Below are 19,779 nucleotides of genomic sequence, written 5' to 3'. Positions count from 1 at the left end.
GTTACAGGGTAGAGGGAATAAGAACCTAATTGCAACTCAGTGGACAGGTCAGCCTAAGGGTATGACAGTTGATCTAAGATCTAAAAAGAAAAGCACGACCATTAAGAAGACTTTTAAAGAGCAAACATACTCCAGCAAAGGGAACAACACATGTGGAAGGCCAGGAGTCAGGAAAGAAATTGATATATTTGAGGAACTGAAAGGCCAATGAGCATACTAAGAGAAACTTGGGCAGGGGGTAGAGGAAGTTAAGAAATTAACTCAAGAGTTAGGCTAGCACTAGACAGGGTTAGTGTTGTGAAAGACAAGGTGATTGCCTCCCTACGAGCCATAAGCTCTTTTTCTTTGCCAAGGGAACCCTGGTTTTGCATGGGTGGTGATGCATCTAGCTCCAGGGGATGAATCACAATTTATTTAAGCCAATTCTGGCCAATGATATATAAGGGTAAGTCACTGGAAGTTTTTCAAATAATAAAAAGTCACAAGTGAGTGGAGCTGTTGTCTTCTCTCCCTTCGTACTTTAGGTGCTATAATGTTTTTTCCTAGGCGTTCACTAGTAAACTCAAAAGGTTTAGTCACAGCGCTCCTCAACTTTCATTTGTAATTAATTATTAAGGTATAACATATATTCATTGGAAAATACTGGAGCAGCACAGTACAGGAAAGCTAAAAGTAGAAAGTAAAGATGCTCAGTGACTTCCTTGGCAGTCCAGTGGATAAAACCCCTAAGGCAAGTTTCCCTGGGTGAGATCTTTGGTCTGAGAACTAAAATCCCACATACTGCTGGGCACTGCCAAATTTTTTTAACTTTTTTTTAAAATGTAAAGATTCTCAGAAACTTTCCTCCCCAGCCCTACTCACCAGGAGTAATCATTAATAATTCTTGTTTATCCTCTAGGAACTTTCTATCACACGTGTACACACAAATTGTTTTTACACAAACTGAATTATTGTGTCTTGCAGATACGTATAGCTATATAAATATACATCTAAGAAAGTTGCCTTTTTTACTCACATTTTGGAGATATTTCTATACCAGCACATTTATATATACTTCCTTCTTTTTGTTCCTTGCCACCAAAAAAACAGAAAAAAACTACAATAAACACCTTTGTGGATATATCTCTGGTTACTGGTACAAAATAATTGTTGGATAATTTCCCGGTAATTAAACTGCCAAATCAAAGCATTTAAACCTCTGATACTGTCAAATTACCCATCGGAAAGGTTACACATGTGATATTCTAACAGCATTTCCTCACATCTTGTCTACATTCGGTGTTTACAAACTTCAAAAGATTGAAAACATGGCGTCTGGTTATTTTTATTTAGGTCTTTAATTATTTTGGGGGTCTCTTATTATTAAGTAGGACAACAGTGCCTGATTGTTAAACCCGCAACAGTTTTTCAAGTCATATACCCTAAGGTGACCCCACCTCTTCCCCTTAAAATTTGTGACCTTAGGCAAGCTGTATCTATTCGCCTCAGAAAAGGGGATGACGGGAGCACAAAGCTTTACGACTAAACGGCATATCTACAAATACAAGGAATCCCTCCCTATACATTCGTTATTAGTGGTACTCATTACTAGCGGTATTTTTTAAGCCCCTCAGTATTTTATCTTTGGCATACTCCTCCTCCCTCCCAAGCTCGCAGAATCCTCGTTGCTTGTAACTCGAAATGAGAGGAAAACTGGCTGTTTTCAAAATTCTCTTCCCTTCAGCCGCCCCTACCGCCACCGCCGCTTCAGAAACTGGTTTACATATCCTTAATAAGTACGGGAATGAGTTGCAGGTTTTAAACAATACGCAAAGTGGAAAGCTTGGTCCGAGCACCTCTCGATCTTCTAGGATCCACTGTTTACTGCGTAAGAAACTCCAGATAACCAGTATTTAATACGACATGGCCCTCAGCGCCAGGGAGAGTAAATCAGCACCACTGAAGGGATTCGTAAAAAGAAGTTTTAAACAAGTGAGCAGTCCAAATCCAACCCCTACCCCCAAGCCCCGGGAGCCACCTCCCGCGGCCCCGCCTTCCAATCCGGAAGTGATGTACGACGTGGAGTCCGTCTTTTTCCGCCGTCCGCCGGCTGCGCGGCCGGGACTAACGCGGCGCGTACGTCGGCGTCGGGGCTAGCAGAGGGATTCTTGGGTAACGGCCCCAGCCGGCTGGGGCGGCTGGCTCCGCGCAGCGGGTACTACTCACGCCAAGTCCGTTGGCTGTGGGGGTTGTAGGGCCGCGGGCAGCCGGACATGGAGCAGCCGTGGCCGCCGCCAGGACCTTGGAGCCTCCCTCGGGCAGAGGGTGAGGCTGAGGAAGAGAGTGACTTGGACTTGTCCCCCGGTTCTCCCCGCTGTCCGCAGCTGCCGGGAGGCGGCACCCAGGTGAGAAGGGAGCCCGTGTTCTGCGGGGTGGGGGGTGGGGAGGTGTCGTCACCAGGCCCCCAGAGGTCTCTGTCTCTGCGACACTGTTTTGAGCCCCCACCTCCCCCTTTTACCCACCCCGACCCCGGGTGTCGGGGGCCTGATGTCATCCCATTGCTTTGTAACATCTACTGAGCTCTTCGAAGAGGGGCTGGCCATATATTCCCAACCTCCACCTCCACACACACCTTTTTCACCTTGGTTAATTTCTCACCCTTGAAGAAGTTCCTACCCCCCACCCCTCTTCTGATGGCACCCAGATTTAGGACAGCTCGGTCTGTAATGTTGACCCTTTGTCCTCTTGTGCCTGCTCTTATCCGAGCACTTTCTCCTCTTGAAGGTTCTAATATTTGTGCACAGTTGATGGGAACAGTGAATGGTTGTATTTCAATAATTTTCTGAACCCCTGACTAAAGACTTTAGGTCCAGTTTATTTTACTGGTTTTGGACATCTGAGCAAATTCTGTAAACCTTGCTTTTGATGCTGGCTTAAATCTCGGCCATTCGCGTCACCATTTCCCCCTTACGTTTATGATTTTAGTTTTGCTTCATACCATTCTTCAGTTAAAAACATATAGGCACGAGCTTGCCTTTTCCTTCAGACTTTTTCCTCAGATTCCTGCCGCTTCCTTGGTTTTCAGCCAAGCCTTTTTTCCTCTGAAACTTATCCAGATGTGATATAGTACCACTTAGGATTTTCTGGGTCCCACCTTGGGGAGTGCTTATATAGTGCTCATGTCACTTGGTCATGGTTTTTCTCCTAACCTGTTTTCGGAGTATATTTCAGGATCACTGACTAAACACTAATAAGTAAAATAAAATGGAGTTTAGGTATCTGCCTTCTAGGCTTCTTACAAAATGGGATCCCTGAAGGCTTAACTGAGTTAATAGTTTTTCTCTAGACTTATCTTGCTGTTAATGAGAATGAGTGATTTAAATTGTTTTCCAATAAGTGTAGGGTCGTTGATCTTAAGCCCAGCTCACAGGGTTAGTTGGCTGCAAAGAGAAAAATGCTGTTTCATAACCACAGACTGTTCTTCAGCCAGTCATTGGGAAAGTACAAGACATTTTTTAGGAGGACAGAATGAGAGTTGATAAGGCGATAGTCACTCACTAATTTTGGATCGCTGGTGTCATCTTTATATACAAAATATGTTATATAAGCATATAATGACTGTGGTACAGAGCCAGAGACAAAGAATGAACAGCAGCTGCCATTGTCAATTTTGAAGGCTTATAGAGAGGATAGAAAGGTCTCAAGAATTTCACTGCATAGTGTTTGAATCTAAAGTGTAACCTAAAAGAAACTGAATTCTAAAAATAGCTGTGTATTAATTTATAACCTTATTTAGCTGACCGGAATTTTAGAAATGATATTAGGCTTATCTCCTTCATTAAAAGTGATTTCCTTGAGACCATGTAGCTAGTCAGTGGCAGAATTAGATCCGGCCACATCCTGGTTTAGAACCCACTTCTGGAACCTAGTACAGTGTTTTTTCCCACCTACTGCACTGCCCATCCTGTGATGTAAAACTTTATTTGGCTGAAACTACCTTTGGTGCTAAAATTTACAACAGCCTTGGTGTAATTTTACCTAATATAGGGAACCTAGACATCTTAATGTCATTTGTATAGTTCTGAGATCAAATTAAATGCAATTTGGAACTTAAGAGATCCTGTTTGGAATATTTTTTAATGTAAAGTTATATTAGTAGATCTTAATGCTAACAGTTCCTTTTTCAAATCTGTGTTTATTAAATATAATCAATCATCTCAATACATGTGGGATAGTTAAATGCCCAAACATAGTCTTTGGAGAAGAATATAAACATTAATCAGTTTTAGAATTTGGAAATAAGATTTCTGTGTTTGACTTGGGAAATGATTTGAGAATTTGCTCCTGCATAATTTGACCATGCAAGATATTTCCGTTTGTCCTCATCTTTGTTAGTATTTGTCTTTTCTTACAAAATAAATTTGACAGGTTCATTTGTCTCCTCTTCCTAGTTCCTTCTTAAGCATAGCTAATCTACAATTATTCGTAATCCTATTCTAGAATAACAAAAAGTAAAAGTAAATACTTGGTTGATTAGGACCATGTTGTAAATGAGTAACTGAAACATTTGAATACCACATTTGCCCAACAGAAGTCTAAGTTTGCCTGAAGACTCAGCCAGGAAGGAGGAACCTTGCATGCTACTTGCCTTAGAATTCTTTACCACCACTAGTCTGTTCCAAGAAGTCAGGAGTCGTTTATTCATCTAAGATTTATTGAATTCTAACCCCTCAAGAAGCTTATAGTTGAGTAAATAAGCACAATATTGTATGAAAGCACTCAAATGCATAAAGAAGTATGCATAACTTTGGTGGAGAGGAACAGGATAAGAGGGAAGGGAAGTGATGCTGGAATCTAGGATAGAGATGGGAGTTTAGGGATGGGGGATTGCCACACTGAAGTGGTGGGGGAGAGAAGAAAAGAATAAGCAAAGTAGTAGAAGAGTAACTACAACTGAGTCCAGAGAGATAATAGGAAGTGAGATCATGATGCACCATGCCATGCTACGAAGTTTGCACTTTAAAAGTTCTCAAGACTCTGTGAATAAGTAAAATCATCATTTTTGTTGGAGAGATCACGCCAAGTCTAGTAGAGAATGGCTTGAGATTAGAAAGGCTATACTTATATAATTAAAGTGAGAAATTATAAGGGCTTGAATAGTGATGCAGGTAAGGGAATAGATTGGAGTAAAATTATTCTGAATACCTACCTTGAAATTGATCTACATTTTGGCTAAGAAATCATGAAAAATGTGCCTTTAGCTTTTGTTCTATAGAACCGAAGATTAGAAGGAATTAAATATCCATCTTGATACTTTACATGTGGAGGTTGAATAATTGTTAAAACTAAGTACTTTTGCGTCTGAATAGAACAGAATCACCAGGGTGGACCTAGTGACTTTTTTTCTTTTTAATTAAAAAAATAGCCTATTTTTATTAGGATTAAGTTAAAGGTTATGTATCTGATACAGTCAGTTATAAATAGAAATTTCCAATAAGAACTTCTCAGATTACCAAGGACTGGGGTAATACAGAAAGAAAATAGAAACCAAGAAGTGATTACTTCTAAATAAGCAGTTCTTTGCAGTGAAGAACTTGCAGAGCAAAACTCTAAAGGTCTGGTTTTCAGTATGTTGAGTGATAAGATGATGAACTATATTTAAGCTTTTGTTCTCATTATTTTGTTCCAGGATTATAAAGGCTATAAATCAAATGTTTGTTGAGGCCCTGCTGTATGCAGAACACTGTGCTAGTTGCCAGGCTTTTTGTTGCTGTTGGTTGTCCAGGGAGAGACACAAATTAACGAAGAAGCTTAGAGTCTCAGTGATGAAACAAGACCTGTAATATAAAATTGTAACTGCTGGGCACAGAAGGCCGGATACCTATATGCCAAAAACATTGTACAGAAATCCTTGACTTATAGAAAATTGAACTGTTCTGCATAGGCATACCTGTTCTGTTGCCTTCTTCATTTCTTAAAAATACTGTTTTTTGTCCAGATGTATAGCCATGGAATCGAAATGGCTTGCCAGAAGCAGAAAGAGTTTGTGAAGAGCTCTGTGGCGTGTAAATGGAATCTCGCTGAAGCTCAGCAGAAACTTGGTAGCTTAGCACTGCATAACTCTGAGTCCTTGGATCAGGAACATGCCAAAGCACAAACAGCAATATCAGAACTGAGGCAACGGGAAGAAGAATGGCGGCAGAAAGAAGAGGCTCTAGTACAAAGAGAGAGAATGTGTCTGTGGAACATGGATGCCATTAGCAAGGATGTTTTTAATAAGGTATTATCTTTTATTGGGCCTGCTGATATAAGGAAAGACTGAAATGTGTGTGCAAACCAGTTGTGCATATCTGATAACAAAGCAACAGAATCCTGTAAACAGTATTCAATTTTGACAGTTTAGGAAAAGTGATCATTATAGAAACATGTATCTCAAGTAGTGTCTAATGTTGGTAGTCCTTAATCCAATCATATGGCTGCAGCATAGCACACTGAATATAAATGTGGGTTCTAGTCAGACTGCCTCAAATGTCAACTTTGTCACAGCCTGGCTTTGTGACCTTGGGCAGATCCCTTTCCTAAGCCTCAGTTTCCTCAAATATAAAGAGCATGTATAAAGATTAAACAAGGTAACATCATAGAAGCAGGTAGCATGGGGCCTTGCATGTGGTAAAGATCAGATATTACCAGAGATTTATGATGTTGCTGTGCTTATCAGCTTGCTTTCAATTTTTTTGTTGTTGTTTAGTCGCTAAGTTGTGTCCAGCTCTTTTGCAGTCCCAGGGACTGTAACTCGCCAGGTTCCTCTGTCCATGGGTTTTTCCAGGTAAGAATACTGGAGTGGGTTACCATTTCCTTCTCCAGGGGTTCTTCCTGACCAAAGAATAAAACTCATGTCTCCTGCTTGGCAGGTAGATTCTTTACCACTGAGCCACCTGGGAAACCCAACACTAATGTAGTTACTGGTTTTATCAAGTAAAACAAAGTTTCTCACTGTTATTTACCAGTATGTATTTAGTAACCCTAGATAATAATCTGGACCTAGTGTTACAGGCATTACTGCTGAAAGGGGTAGTAAAATATTTATGCCAAGTTAGTAGTTTATTAGGAGCAGTCTTCTGTTTCTCACTGGATTACATAGACCTTATTCTTTGACTTCCGTATCTGAAAAAGAAGTGGGCAATGAAATAAAGTCATTTTCATCTAAATGTGTAAAGTAATATTTCTTTCTATTTGTACTAAACTCTCAAGCCTCAGGTGTAGGCTGCTCATTCTTGTCTAAGTCCACATTCATTTTATCTTTAACCTTCATTATTCTCTAGGTGTACTGTGTAACACTACTTGTTTCTGCTCTGGCATCCACTCTAAAAGCCCCTCCTTCCCCAGGCATCTTTAATTTCTTTCCTCTGGACTAGCTCTAGTCCTGCTACAGCAATAAGTAATACACATAGGTAAATGTCCTGTACTACTAGCCTTATCAGTACTTTACTTTGTAATGAAGGTAAATTATAAGAGTATAACATGCTTCTTGTAAAAAAACAAAACATAGGCCTGTAAAATAGAGTTGAAAGGCTCCCTTCATTTCCCATTTCCCAGAGATAACCGCTGTTAACAATGAGTCATCTTTCTAGACTTTCTGTGCTTGTACCAAATTATATATTTTTCTTTCCCCTCAATAGAATCATTCTTTAACAGATTGTTCACTATTTCTGTGTATATTGTTCTAAGGGATGTGCCTTCTTAAGTGTTATTTTCCTTATGTTTTGCATTTACACCCCAAAACTATTTAAAATGATCTTTTTATAATAGAGGGAATGGTCAAAACAGTGTTCTTTTGTTTATACAGTTATTGTCTCTTAACACAGTGGTCACAAAATATTTTTGTCTCTGCTTTTAATTATTTTTTTTTCTTAAGTTAGATTCTAATGTAGCCTACATTTATACCAGAATTAATTAGGACTATCTTTATGTTCCAGTCATTTGCTGAAAATCATGCATTCATTTTGTTGGGGAGCTTGAGATTTGAGACGACAGGTCTAGATCTGCGCTGTCTGACAACTTGATAGCTGCTAGCCATATGTGCTATTGAATACTTGAAATGTAGCTAGTCCAAACTGAGATGTGCTGTAAGTGTAAAATACACACCAGATTCCGGTGGCTTAGTACCAAAAAAGTAAAATATTTCATTAATAATTATTTATATTGCTTATATGTTGAAATGATAATATGTTGGATATGTTGGGTTAAATAGATAACGTTATTTCCTCTGATTCTTTTTTTAATGTGACTGATAGAAAACTTTACAGTTGTGACTTGGATTGTATTTCTGTTGGACAGTGCTGGTCTAAATGGCAGGATATACAAAGAGGAAAAAAAATGCTTTTATTTTGAAATATATAAACTTATGTGCTTCCTGACTGTAAACTGGCAGAGAGCTAATTTTCAATTTCCATTTTTGGCAGTAATGATCTCAAGGTTTAAATGTGATCACACAATGTTCTGAGAAACTTTTTGCCAGTATTTGTGGCCAAATAAAAACTTCATCTTGGTCTGTTTTATGACTTTAACTGAAAATAAGCACTTCCTTAATGAAGTTTATGCATGATTTCAGAATCAAACTGTTTAGCCTCTCCTAAGAAAAGTTTACGACAAAGGTCTATTTTAGGTTTATGTCTTAGGAAAATTTTGTAGTAAATGTACTGTATAATCTTTGAATTTCTGGGTTTGTTTCCACCAAGAACTCCACAGATTAGAGTTGCAAATATTTAATGGAAATGAATAATGCAAAAATAAATTATGATAAATTATGCATGTAAAGGATTTTTCTATACCTGCCTTTGATAGGCATATTTGGTTTTACAAGAAAGTTAATTCATTTGTTTTTCTCTGTGATTTCTAAAATAGAGTTTTACAGATGAATTTAATGATACAATATCAATTTACTGTATCACCTTTTTTAATGTCTATAAGAAGGATTGCTGGGCATTCAGTATCTGAGAAAGAAGATCCAATTAGAATATAAAATCTGATTTTAACTTCAAAACTTTTTTCTTAGAGTTTTATTAATCAAGATAAAAGAAAAGAAACAGAAGATGAAGATAAATCAAAATCATTTATGCAGAAACATGAGCAGAAAATTAGACATTTTGGTAAGTCTACTACTTGAGTTTCCTTCTTTTGTAATGTTTGGTATCATAAATATATGTACAGAAACTTAATTTATAAATTAGAGACAAACTCCAGTTGTATAGCTACTTCTGGCACAGTTGTCTTTGGCTTGTTTTAGAGCTATACATAAAAAATAGAGTGATAGAGTAAACTGAATTGTGAAAAAAAGCGGAATTCAACCTGTTTGTATAATGCTACCCTCTATGACCTAGTTGTCGTGTTTTTTTTTTTTTTTTTTTTTTTTTTTACTACCTAGACTCTTTGCATTTCCCAACTAGTCCCTGCTTTTGTCTTTTTTTGTTTTTGCTTTCCTGGTATCTGGTTATCATACGGTTGTAAGATCAGCATTTTTCAGATTTTGGATATGATGCTATACAATTCATGCAGATCCTTCAACTGTTATTCAGATAAATAACAAGTAATAGAATACAGTCTATAATAAGTAAGAGAAATATACATGCAAAGAACTGAAAAATAGTTTTCTCTACTGGAGAAAAACGATCGGATGGGGGTTGATTTAAGTGAAGGCTTCACAGAGGAGGGACCATCTGAGTTAGATTTTGAGGGACATGTAGGCACTTTCCTGTAGATGAAGGGAGGCAAGGCAGCAGCCACAGCATGTACGAAGCCAGAGTCGGGAAGTAGTATGATATGTCCTAAGAATTATAAGCAGTTAACAATACTGCTGGAGTGAAAATGCTACTGGGGAGTATAATATGTCAATTTAGTAAATATATGTTAATAAGCTTTTTAAGTGACATTTTGAGACTTTTTTCTATTGGTGGTTTTCTCCCAAAGTATGTAGAATTTCATTCATCCTTATGTCAGTATAATGGATACTACTTTAGTTTTTTATTTCTTTTTTGTAGTTTATTCATAAAATTTATTAATTTTTCTCATACTTTTTATTTTAAAAAATGAAATAAGCTTGTATTCTGTTTAATTCAATAATAGTTTCTGAAGAAGTAAGTAAAGTTTATTTTTGCACATATTATCATTCCAGCATTATTATAGAAACAAATAGAAAAACTATAGTCATCCTCAAGAGTTGATTTTGTCTCCATAATTGAATAGATAGTTTAAAACCTTTAACATTTAGTGACACCCTTTTTCACGGCCCTTACAAGTGTCACTAACCCTTTCGTAAATTCTCTTTTCTTCAAAAGAGACCAAAACGGATAGGAATTTTGTGCCTGAGTAAGTCACAGTGCTGCCATGGAGAGGTAAACAGGAGAAGCAGTGATCTCTCTGAATAGTTGATAGAGTTGAAAATATTCCCTCTTCAGAAGTGTAACAAAGCTAAGGCAAAATTGCTGTATAGGATTTATTTTATGGCATCAGGTATAAGAAATAAGGATTATACTTTCTTTAGATCTGACCCCTAGAAGTTATTACTTAAATTCTTTCACTGTAGTTTGAGAAGAAGTTTAAAGTCACTTAAATAATCATTATGTTTCTCAGAATTTAAAATGACCTAGTCACTGTATCCAAAGTGTTGGGGAAATAACGATAAAGCTTGTAAAACTCTTTATGAGAAAATGCTAAAATGCTGTTTTCCAATTTTTTTAATGAGGGAAAAAATCATTTATTTTTCATAGATTTCCTTGTGTTACTGTGTGTTTCTCAGTAAGACATTTGTCCTCAGTTTTGTTTTTACTTATGTTCTAATGTGGAACTTTAATATACAGAAGTTCATTTTGTGTCTAGAGAAAAGATTTATTGCCGAACTATTGAGATAGCCTTGTAAAATTTCCATGATGATTCTTGGATAACTTTCTTGGTTGGATGAATCTAAATAAAGGTCAGCACTTTGCTGATTCTGTGATTATTTGGGTGGTATCAATTTTTTGGTCAAATTTCTTACTAATTTGGGTAAAGATGACAGTACACCTTTAGTAGCATTTGGATTAGTTTGGTATTTTAAAGCCAAATGGCAGCATTTCCAAATATACTTAACCAACTTTATAAAGAGTTTATTTTCTGTGTCTAAACAGTGATCATGATTAAATGGTTAACATGACTAAAATGGTTAAACTATATTTACTACTATAACACTGACTGGATTGGCTTCCCAAGCAGTATTTTACTATATCAGACATTTTAGTAAATTAGAGGAAATGTAATTTTCCTGAATCTTTTATTAAGTCTTTGTTGGCTCAGTGTAGTTTACTTTTGAAAAGTAAAGGTTTGAAAAGAAAGGTTTTGCTGTCTTTTCCATCTTCCCAATAGAAAAATTTGTATTCTATGAATAAATAATACTGAATCTCCTGAAATTATCTGTACTTAATGATAGCCTAGAATGACCGACCAGCCATGTCTATTTGCCTGGGATTTTGGGCTTTCCCTAGATACAGGACTTTTATAGCTTTAAACCAATCACCCTACTTTATCCTGACAAATTATATGAAATAAAATTTGCTGTGAATTTTAAAAGCTATTTCCAGTATGCCAGGTATTGCTTTATTATCTATCTTCATTTGCTCTTTTACCATAACATTTCTGTGGTAATATGAGCTGTCTTTAAAGAGAATCATTTTAAAATACCATTTCTTTGCTTACAGGAGGAAAGCATCTGACATTCATGGTTTAATTCTTGTTTTACAGGTATGTTAAGTCGATGGGATGATAGTCAGAGATTTTTGTCTGACCATCCATACCTTGTATGTGAAGAAACTGCTAAATATCTTATTTTATGGTGTTTTCATCTAGAAGCTGAACAGGTATCATGTGAAACTTGAATTTCTGAGAACCTTAGTGGAATGCTGATTGGCTTCTTTTTTTTTTCCCCCATTAGTTTAAATGTAAGCAGAAAGGTCATTAAATGGAATTCCAGTTTTGTTTAGTTTTCAGGATCTGCTTGAGCTTACTGTTGGCTTCTTTCTTTAGTTATTTCAGTTAGCATAGGGAAACTTTTTTCCAATGTGCTTTCCCTGCCTTCCTGTCCCCTCATCTCTCTTGTTCCCATACTATAAACCTTTTTCTTTTTTAACCTATTAAAAATTCATGTTTTAAAAATCCAAATAGTAATCACAATATTAAGTATATTTCTTATAATTTTAATCTGTTTATTTTCAGAAAGGGGCTCTAATGGAACAAATAGCACATCAAGCAGTTGTAATGCAGTTTATTATGGAAATGGCCAAAAACTGTAATGTGGATCCAAGAGGATGTTTTCGCTTATTTTTCCAGAAAGCCAAAGTAAGTAGCTATTTGGTATTATTATTTTCTTTATTTTTTTATTGAAGGATAATTGTTGTTTGGTATTATTAAATGGGAAAGTTAGGCTTTAGCGGAAGCCTCTTTTTGTCCTTACACATCAAAGGAGGCCATCCAACTAGGATGCCGCAGCCTAGATTCTGTAGATTTTCTAATGAAAAGAAAAAGTATATTGCTGTTTTTATGCAATTTAGATTTTAAGAGGCTGTCCTACAGCATTATGTGAACTGGAGACCCAAATACATGAATGTGTATATTCAAGAAAATTAGAGGAATGGTTTGAGAAAAAAAAACTGTAGTTCATAGAATATTATGCAGCTTTCAAGATTATATGAAAATTATATGAGGTATTTTTAATCTGAGAAAATGCTTTGCTATAAAGTGAAAAGACACAATACATATTTATATATGTAGGATAATGTCACCTATATTAAAGAAAAATAAATATGTTTAGAAAGATCGACATTTCACACTCACTAAATTAGTAATGATTTAAAAGTTGTTCAAGAAGTAGAGCAATAGTAATTCATATTAACTGCCTGTAGGAGTGTAAATTGGTGTAACCACTTTGGAAGATTTTCTTGTAAAATTGAACAAGGCAAGTGCCAACAGCCAGAAATTCTCCTAGATATATACCCTTGAAAAAAATTTCTCAACATGTGATCCAAGGATACTCAAGGGTCTTCAAGACCCTTTCCAGAGGCCCTGAGTCAAAATTATTTTTATAATAATACTAAGATGTTATTTGTCATTTTCACTCTCCTTCTTGCATGAGTGTGCAGCTTGGATTGATACAGAAGCAGATGTATGAATACAGCTATCTTCAAGCCCAGACTTCTCACTAAATAGTTTGTTTTGGAAATATAGTTTAAAGAGATATATATATATATATATATATGTTATATGTTAAAAATGTTAACATGTAATGAGTTTGTTATTATATTTCAGTTAATATTTAATTCCTCAGTTTTAATTTCTAACATGTAATTATTGATAGATACAGTCCACATAAACAGGAGCTCTTTAGGTTCCTCAACAATTTTCAGGAGCATGAAGCAGTCCTGAGACTATAAAGTTTGAGAATTTGCTGCCCTAGAAAAACTCCTATATATGTGCTTCATAGAAGTGTTCGTAGTAGCAAGAAGTCTGGGAACAACCCAAGTATCTGTTAACAGTAGAATGAATAAATTGTGGTATATTCATTTAGTAATATACTAATCAGCATTGGCATGGATAAAAAAACAAGAAACTGAAAAAACAAGTCTCAGAATGAAATACCTGCTATTATTTTTAAAGTATTTTATATTTTAACAAGCAGAACTAAATAAATATATTGTTGAGGGATATGTAAACAGTAAAACTGAAGAGACAGAGGAGTGATTGACAAGTCACAGTTGTAACCTCAAAGAGAGATGAGATGCTCATTTTTGAAACTGATCTCTAAAGTACTAGTATTGATCTGTTTCCTAATTTTTGTTGGGTACATAGTACGATTTTTGCCCAGTAAATTGTACATATATATTTTACGTGATTTTTTGCATATTTGATACATTTTAGCATACACAATTAGAAGTTAGAAGAAAATGTACCAGAAGTTTAATTTTGGTTATACTTGAGTGGTAGAATTACAAATGGTTTCCATTTTCTTTTTCATGTACTACAAAGAACATATTTCCTTCTATAAATAGAGAAAAACATTGTATTTTTAAATTATAAAAATTTTTTAGTGTGGCAGAAGTTGTACCTTCTGCTGTTAAAATAGGAAATTTTCCCAAAACAGTGGTTTTAATGAGTAAATGATTGAGTTGGTATTTTAGACTTCTGATGACTGTTTTAAATTTTGACACACAGGCAGTTAAAAAAAAAGTTTCTTCTTCATCTTACATTAAAGGATGTGTTTGAACTAGTGTTTAATAGCATAATGGAACATAGTCATACAATATGTATTTTTTGACATTTATAATACTTTGCCAAAATAGAACTGAACAACTCTGAAGCTATAGATCTTAACATTTTGTTCTTAATATTTTTTTAATTAAGAAATAACTTTCATGAACTATTTGCTTTGTGAAAGGTATTCTAAGCACTTCACATGGATTAACTTATTAAACATAACATTTTATAAGGATAATTACTTTTTTTTTTACAAATGAGGAAGTTAGCATAGAGAAATTGAGCAAGTGACCCATGGGTTGCTTAATAAAACAAAAATAAATCAAGTCTCTCTAGATCTAAATACCTAGGGTTTAGGCATGCAGTAAGGTCAGCAGTTGTGTCACTTGATTCCTTTAATGGTTTGTTGCATAACCGTTTCAGAAGGATTACTTTTGGATATGAAGGCTAACATTCCATGTGTCTCCATAAGTACCATTTATTGACTATAAAGTGAAGTGTTATAAAGAAATGACTCCTAAATTCATAAAAAAAATACAGAATAGCAGCACAGAACATTGTGTGCATTATTTGTATAGATACTGGTGCTAATAACTAATCCACAGGTTTTAATGCAGTTACACAACCTAAACTACATTAAAGAGAAAAATCACACTGCAGACAAATGGACCCAGTGATAATTCAGGAATGAGACTTTGACAGAATCTTTTCCACCACTCGAACTTAAAACCTATGTTCTATTGTGTAGGATGTGCTGTGTCATTTTTTTAATCTGCAAAGGAAATATTTATAAATGGAGGCTACTGCCAAAAGGATATTTTGCATTAAGAATTTTGTTTATATTATATACATTATGGAGAGAATTCCCCTCCCTCAACATAACTCACTGTACTTTTTTCTTTCCATAATCTTGAAAAGAACGTACTTGCGTAACTAAAACAGTAAGATATTTTCATACCAAAGTTAAATGTTGACTTTAATTGGTCTTCAGCTTTTAACAAATAGGGACTTTAGGGTTAGAGAATTACTAACAACAGGTAGTAAGTGTTTCCGCATTAACTGACAGAGAATTAGAAGCTTTATTACATGTGTGTGTAAGAAGGGTTGTTTCTTATTAGTTTGTTTGATTTTGCTGAAGCAGAGGGAAATGAAGCAAACCAATCTTTAATATTCATATAAAACAGGCAGTTTTCAGAAATCTGACAGAGATCTTGGTGGTTTCTACATTTAAACTTTCACCTCATCTTTACTTCTTCCACTTCAGGCCTGGTATATGCTTTGTTAGAGTTTACTGTGTGGTCTGGAAATCTTGAAAATCAATCTTTTTGTTTGTTTTTTTTTTCAAGGCAGAGGAGGAAGGTTATTTTGAAGCATTCAAAAATGAACTTGAAGCTTTCAAGTCAAGAGTCAGACTTTATTCTCAATCACCAAATTTTCAGCCTATGACAGTTCAGAATCATGTTCCCCATTCTGGTGTTGGATCTATAGGTTTATTAGAGTCCTTACCACAGGTAAGTTGAAAAAGTAAATATTTTATAAATGTATTCACATAATATTTGTCCTTTTGGACTTCTCTTTCTTCTTATATGTGTGGTCATTTTAAATATTCTTGCCTCAAAAGATAACTCTTGAGTTTCATCTCATGCCATGTTTTGGCATTAAGTCTCATCCATCTCTTGGGTATTTTAGAGAGACACCAAATTCTACTCTTTTAAATATAGAAGAGATGAGGACTATCTAAGCATTCTTAAGGGCACATGTTACCTGTTGATCGTCTAAGTCATAACCTTCTCAAGATGGCTCCAACATCCCATCCTGAGTAGAACTATACTGTTAAGAATTGAAGATGAATTAACTCCAAGCATATATCCAAGTAGCAACAGAGGTGATTTATTGCATGAGTTTATTAGTATTATCTTTTTAAATGTTGGTGTGGCCTACCAGATATAACATTTTAGTACAAATTAATGTAACTTATGCTGAACTCTTATTTCTGGTAATATTGGTCAACTGTTTAAGCATCTTAGAAGTCTGTGATTAGATTAAGATAAAATTATCTCACTAGCATGAAAGAATTTATGTCAAAAAAAGGAAGTTGGACCACTGGGCCTGCCTGATTCTACTTAGAGTTATAATTTTAAGTTATCACTAGGAAGTTGCTGCCCATTTTGGTTTTAGTAGCATTTAAATTGAACCACTCATCTCTCATTTTCAGACCAGCTTTAGCATTTTAGCCTATTGCCTACATAGTGGAAGGGAAGTCTCACTCAGAAGATGGTATAAAGAGAGACCTGTATTTATTTTTAATTCTCAAGAGCTGTAGGAATTGAGATTTTCAATGCCTTGACTTTATAGCTATAATTTCACTAGTTCCAGTTATTTGTAGGCCAAAGGGACAATTTAAGGAAAGCAATTGATCATATTTAATGCAGCCAAAAATATAATTCTCAAGGATAAGAAAGAAAATCTGAGTTTTAAATAATTAGTAATGTTACGCCTTAGTTAGACATGTGAGCAACATTCTCCCTCAGTTTGTCCCCAGATTACTTCTTAATGCTGTTTTAATAAGGTGATGATTTTCTCTGCAGTTGAATGTGGTCTTTAAGAAATTTTATGACTAAGTCACTGTCAAGTCCAACATACAAACCTCCTAAAACTAAGGTGTCACATAATGAATGCAGAGGAAAAAAAGAGACTTTTGAGGATGCACCTGATTCTAAACATAAGAGGGAAAAGAGAAGATTTCAGCTAGAGCCACAGAAACACAGTCATCTGCTTGAGGGAAGGATAAGATGGAAAACAACCTGAGGGATCAAGTTGTCAACTGAGAGGAGATTTGGAAGAAGAGCTTAAAATAACAGCTTATTTTTATTATATCAATTTATAGATTACAAAACACTTGTATGTGGTATCTCGTTTAATCTTCTCAAAAAAACTCATTTTCATTTTATGGATGAATAAAGTGAAGCTCCTGTAGGTTAAGTAGCCTGCTTGAAGTCAATACAATAAGTGATGGAGCTATTATTCTAATCCTGGATTTTTGTCCTACTCCACTGCTCATTCACCTACATCATAAACTGTTGAATCACATACTAGAAATATGAAAAGATGCTCAGTTGTGTGCTCTTGGGAAGAACTGGTCTCTGAGACAGTAAATGTATTGAGAATGTTACTGGATGAGAATATGGGGTAATCAGTGGGATTTAAGTGTACATTAGGTTAGGTATATTGATTGCTTTTTGTTTTTTTAAGTCTCTTCAGTTCTTAGGGCTTTACTAGTGGCTCAGCAGTAAAGAATCCACCTGGAATTCAGAAGATGCGAGTTCGATCCCTGGGTTGGGAAGATCCCCTGGAGAAGGGAATGGCAACCCACTCCAGTATTCTTGCCTAGGAAACCCCGTGGACAGAGCAGCCTGGCAGGCTGCGGTCCATGGGGTTGCAAGAGTCGGACATGAACCCACCATCACTGCCACCTTCAGTTTTTAAGGAGATGGGTAGATGAATTTTAAAGACTCTCTTTAGCTACCTCTAGTAGTCAAAATTCTCTCATAAAAACTGGAACCTAGTCTTAATAGTAACTGTAAGCTCTGTTGGACCTGGATGGTCAGAAAAGGTCTTAGCAGCCTGTCTCTTTGGAGAATGGGATAATGTAACAAGCTATTAATAATTTTTTATAAAACTTAAATTTAGATAACAGTTTAGCTTTTAATCTCTTTTTTAAATTGACAACAATCTTATGAGATAGACCAAATACATTATCCTTAATTTTGAGAGAACTGAATCAATGCCCCCTGAACAGAGATGTAAGTAACAGTTACCTTAGGCTTATCCTATATACTAGCTTTTACTGTTACTCAGTTTTGATGAATTATTTTCTCTGAGGATGGCATTATACTAAGTGGAAGAGTCAGGGTTAGAACTTAGGTCCAAGATTACTTTAGTGTACCAGACTTTTGTGCCACTCCCTTCATACAAAACCTTATTGACAATAATCCAATTAACTTCTTGTTCATTTTTTGACTTTTACAATAAAAGAATCACAAAGTATTGTACTTAATAAAAAGATATTTGAGAATGCTTCCTCCCTTTGGGATGGAGAGATCTGATATCTATGCCCTGTATGGACTGTTTTCCTCATTTATATATATTAAATAAACAGATGAAAGTAGGTGATTCATAATAAAACTAAATAGCTAGGAGATATTCAGAACAACTCAGTAGACAAAATTGAATTATTGGAAGAATTTCCTTAAAGTCCTGGGTCTTAAGGGCTTATGTCTCTATTCATGGTGCTTTAGTAATAGTGGTTTTATTTTTGCATTTATTGAATAAGGTTTTCTGTTCCTAGTTTTAGAAATGAACAAAATTAGAACATTTTTGAGTTTTCTGTTTAAAAAAATAAAACCTAAATTACACTGTTCTTTTGTTTTCAACTTTTTAAGTACAGGTCTCTTTCAGAAGATTTCTCACTTGAGTTTGTTTTAATCTTTGAGAAACCAAAATAGATTCTGAAGGTGGCTATAACTTTCACTTAGTAAATAGATTTTTTTTTTACCTTATTCTAGGGTTTTTATAATTTTAATATTTACTATTATAATTAGATAGTAATCATCATAATACCTTGCTGGCTTAAAGCCATCTTTTAAATTGTCAATAGCTGTATACATATAATCACATAGATATAGCCTTATATGATTAGTTAAAATTATAGTTTTCTTAAATGAAGGGAAGAGGTAGTGTTTATTACATTTCTTTTTTACATATATCATTCTGTCTTTGTCACATCTCTTTGAATTAAGTGGTAGTAATCTATTATTTTTTTCTTAATCATCTCGGGTTTCAACCAAAGTCTGACTTCAGTGTTCATCTTTTTTTCTATTCTGCTATACTGCAGAGAGAGAATGTGAAACTGAATGTGCAGTTGCATGTACTGACAAAACTAATGATCATCCATTCTTTCCTCTCTATACTTTTCAGAATCCAGATTATCTTCAGTATTCTATCAATACAGCTCTCTGCAGTTTAAACTCAGTGGTACATAAAGAAGATGATGAACCGAAAATGATGGACACTGTATAATTTGGTTAAGACTGCTGAAGCCAAGTACTATTTTGTTACAAGAAAGGAAGAACTTGGCTATTTTCTTGACACTTTTATGGGTGCTGCACTTTATTTTTGTTCGGTTTTTGATGGGAGGGAAAACAGAGTACTGAAACGTTTTGTAAAATTTTTTTTTATGTGCTGCTAGGTTTTTTTTTGTTTGTTTTGTTTTTTCCTGAAGAGAGGAGTGGTACCATATGTTGCAAGAAGTCAAACTGGACTTTTTTCGGGTTTTTTGGCTACTAATTTGCCTTTAATCTTACTGTTCTCAATTTTGGAATCAAAGTATGAAAATCTGCACAAATGCAATGTTTACAAGAACTGGTTGATCCTAGGAGGCATCTGCTACAGTCTTTTTATATGGATATGTACATGTCCTACTCTACAAAAATGATTAAAGATTAAAATGTATCCTATTGCTAA

General features: G+C 35.2%; 1 protein-coding gene across 1 annotated transcript; it reads left to right on the top strand.

The window, feature by feature from the left end:
- Positions 1-2,082: 2,082 nt before the first annotated feature.
- On the top strand, positions 2,083-19,779 carry CDC37L1 (cell division cycle 37 like 1, HSP90 cochaperone). The gene is made up of 7 exons (XM_061132496.1): positions 2,083-2,384; positions 5,978-6,259; positions 9,035-9,128; positions 11,752-11,867; positions 12,223-12,345; positions 15,603-15,767; positions 19,234-19,779. Exons 1-7 carry the CDS (start codon positions 2,253-2,255, stop codon positions 19,333-19,335), a joined length of 1,014 nt encoding a protein of 337 aa, XP_060988479.1. The 5' UTR covers positions 2,083-2,252; the 3' UTR covers positions 19,336-19,779.

Source organism: Dama dama, chromosome 29 (genome assembly GCF_033118175.1).
Source record: "Dama dama isolate Ldn47 chromosome 29, ASM3311817v1, whole genome shotgun sequence".
In the NCBI taxonomy this organism is placed as follows: Eukaryota; Metazoa; Chordata; class Mammalia; order Artiodactyla; family Cervidae; genus Dama; species Dama dama.
The sequence above is the reverse complement of the archived record's forward strand: the minus strand, read 5'-3'. Positions and strand labels throughout refer to the sequence as shown.

Coding starts and splice junctions, on each gene's coding strand:
- CDC37L1 (XM_061132496.1), top strand. CDS start 2,253: ATGGAGCAGCCGTGGCCGCCGCCAGGACCTTGGAGCCTCCCTCGGGCA. Junction 6,260..9,034: donor GCAAGGATGTTTTTAATAAG/GTATTATCTTTT, acceptor CTTTTTTCTTAG/AGTTTTATTAATCAAGATAA. Junction 9,129..11,751: donor GCAGAAAATTAGACATTTTG/GTAAGTCTACTA, acceptor CTTGTTTTACAG/GTATGTTAAGTCGATGGGAT.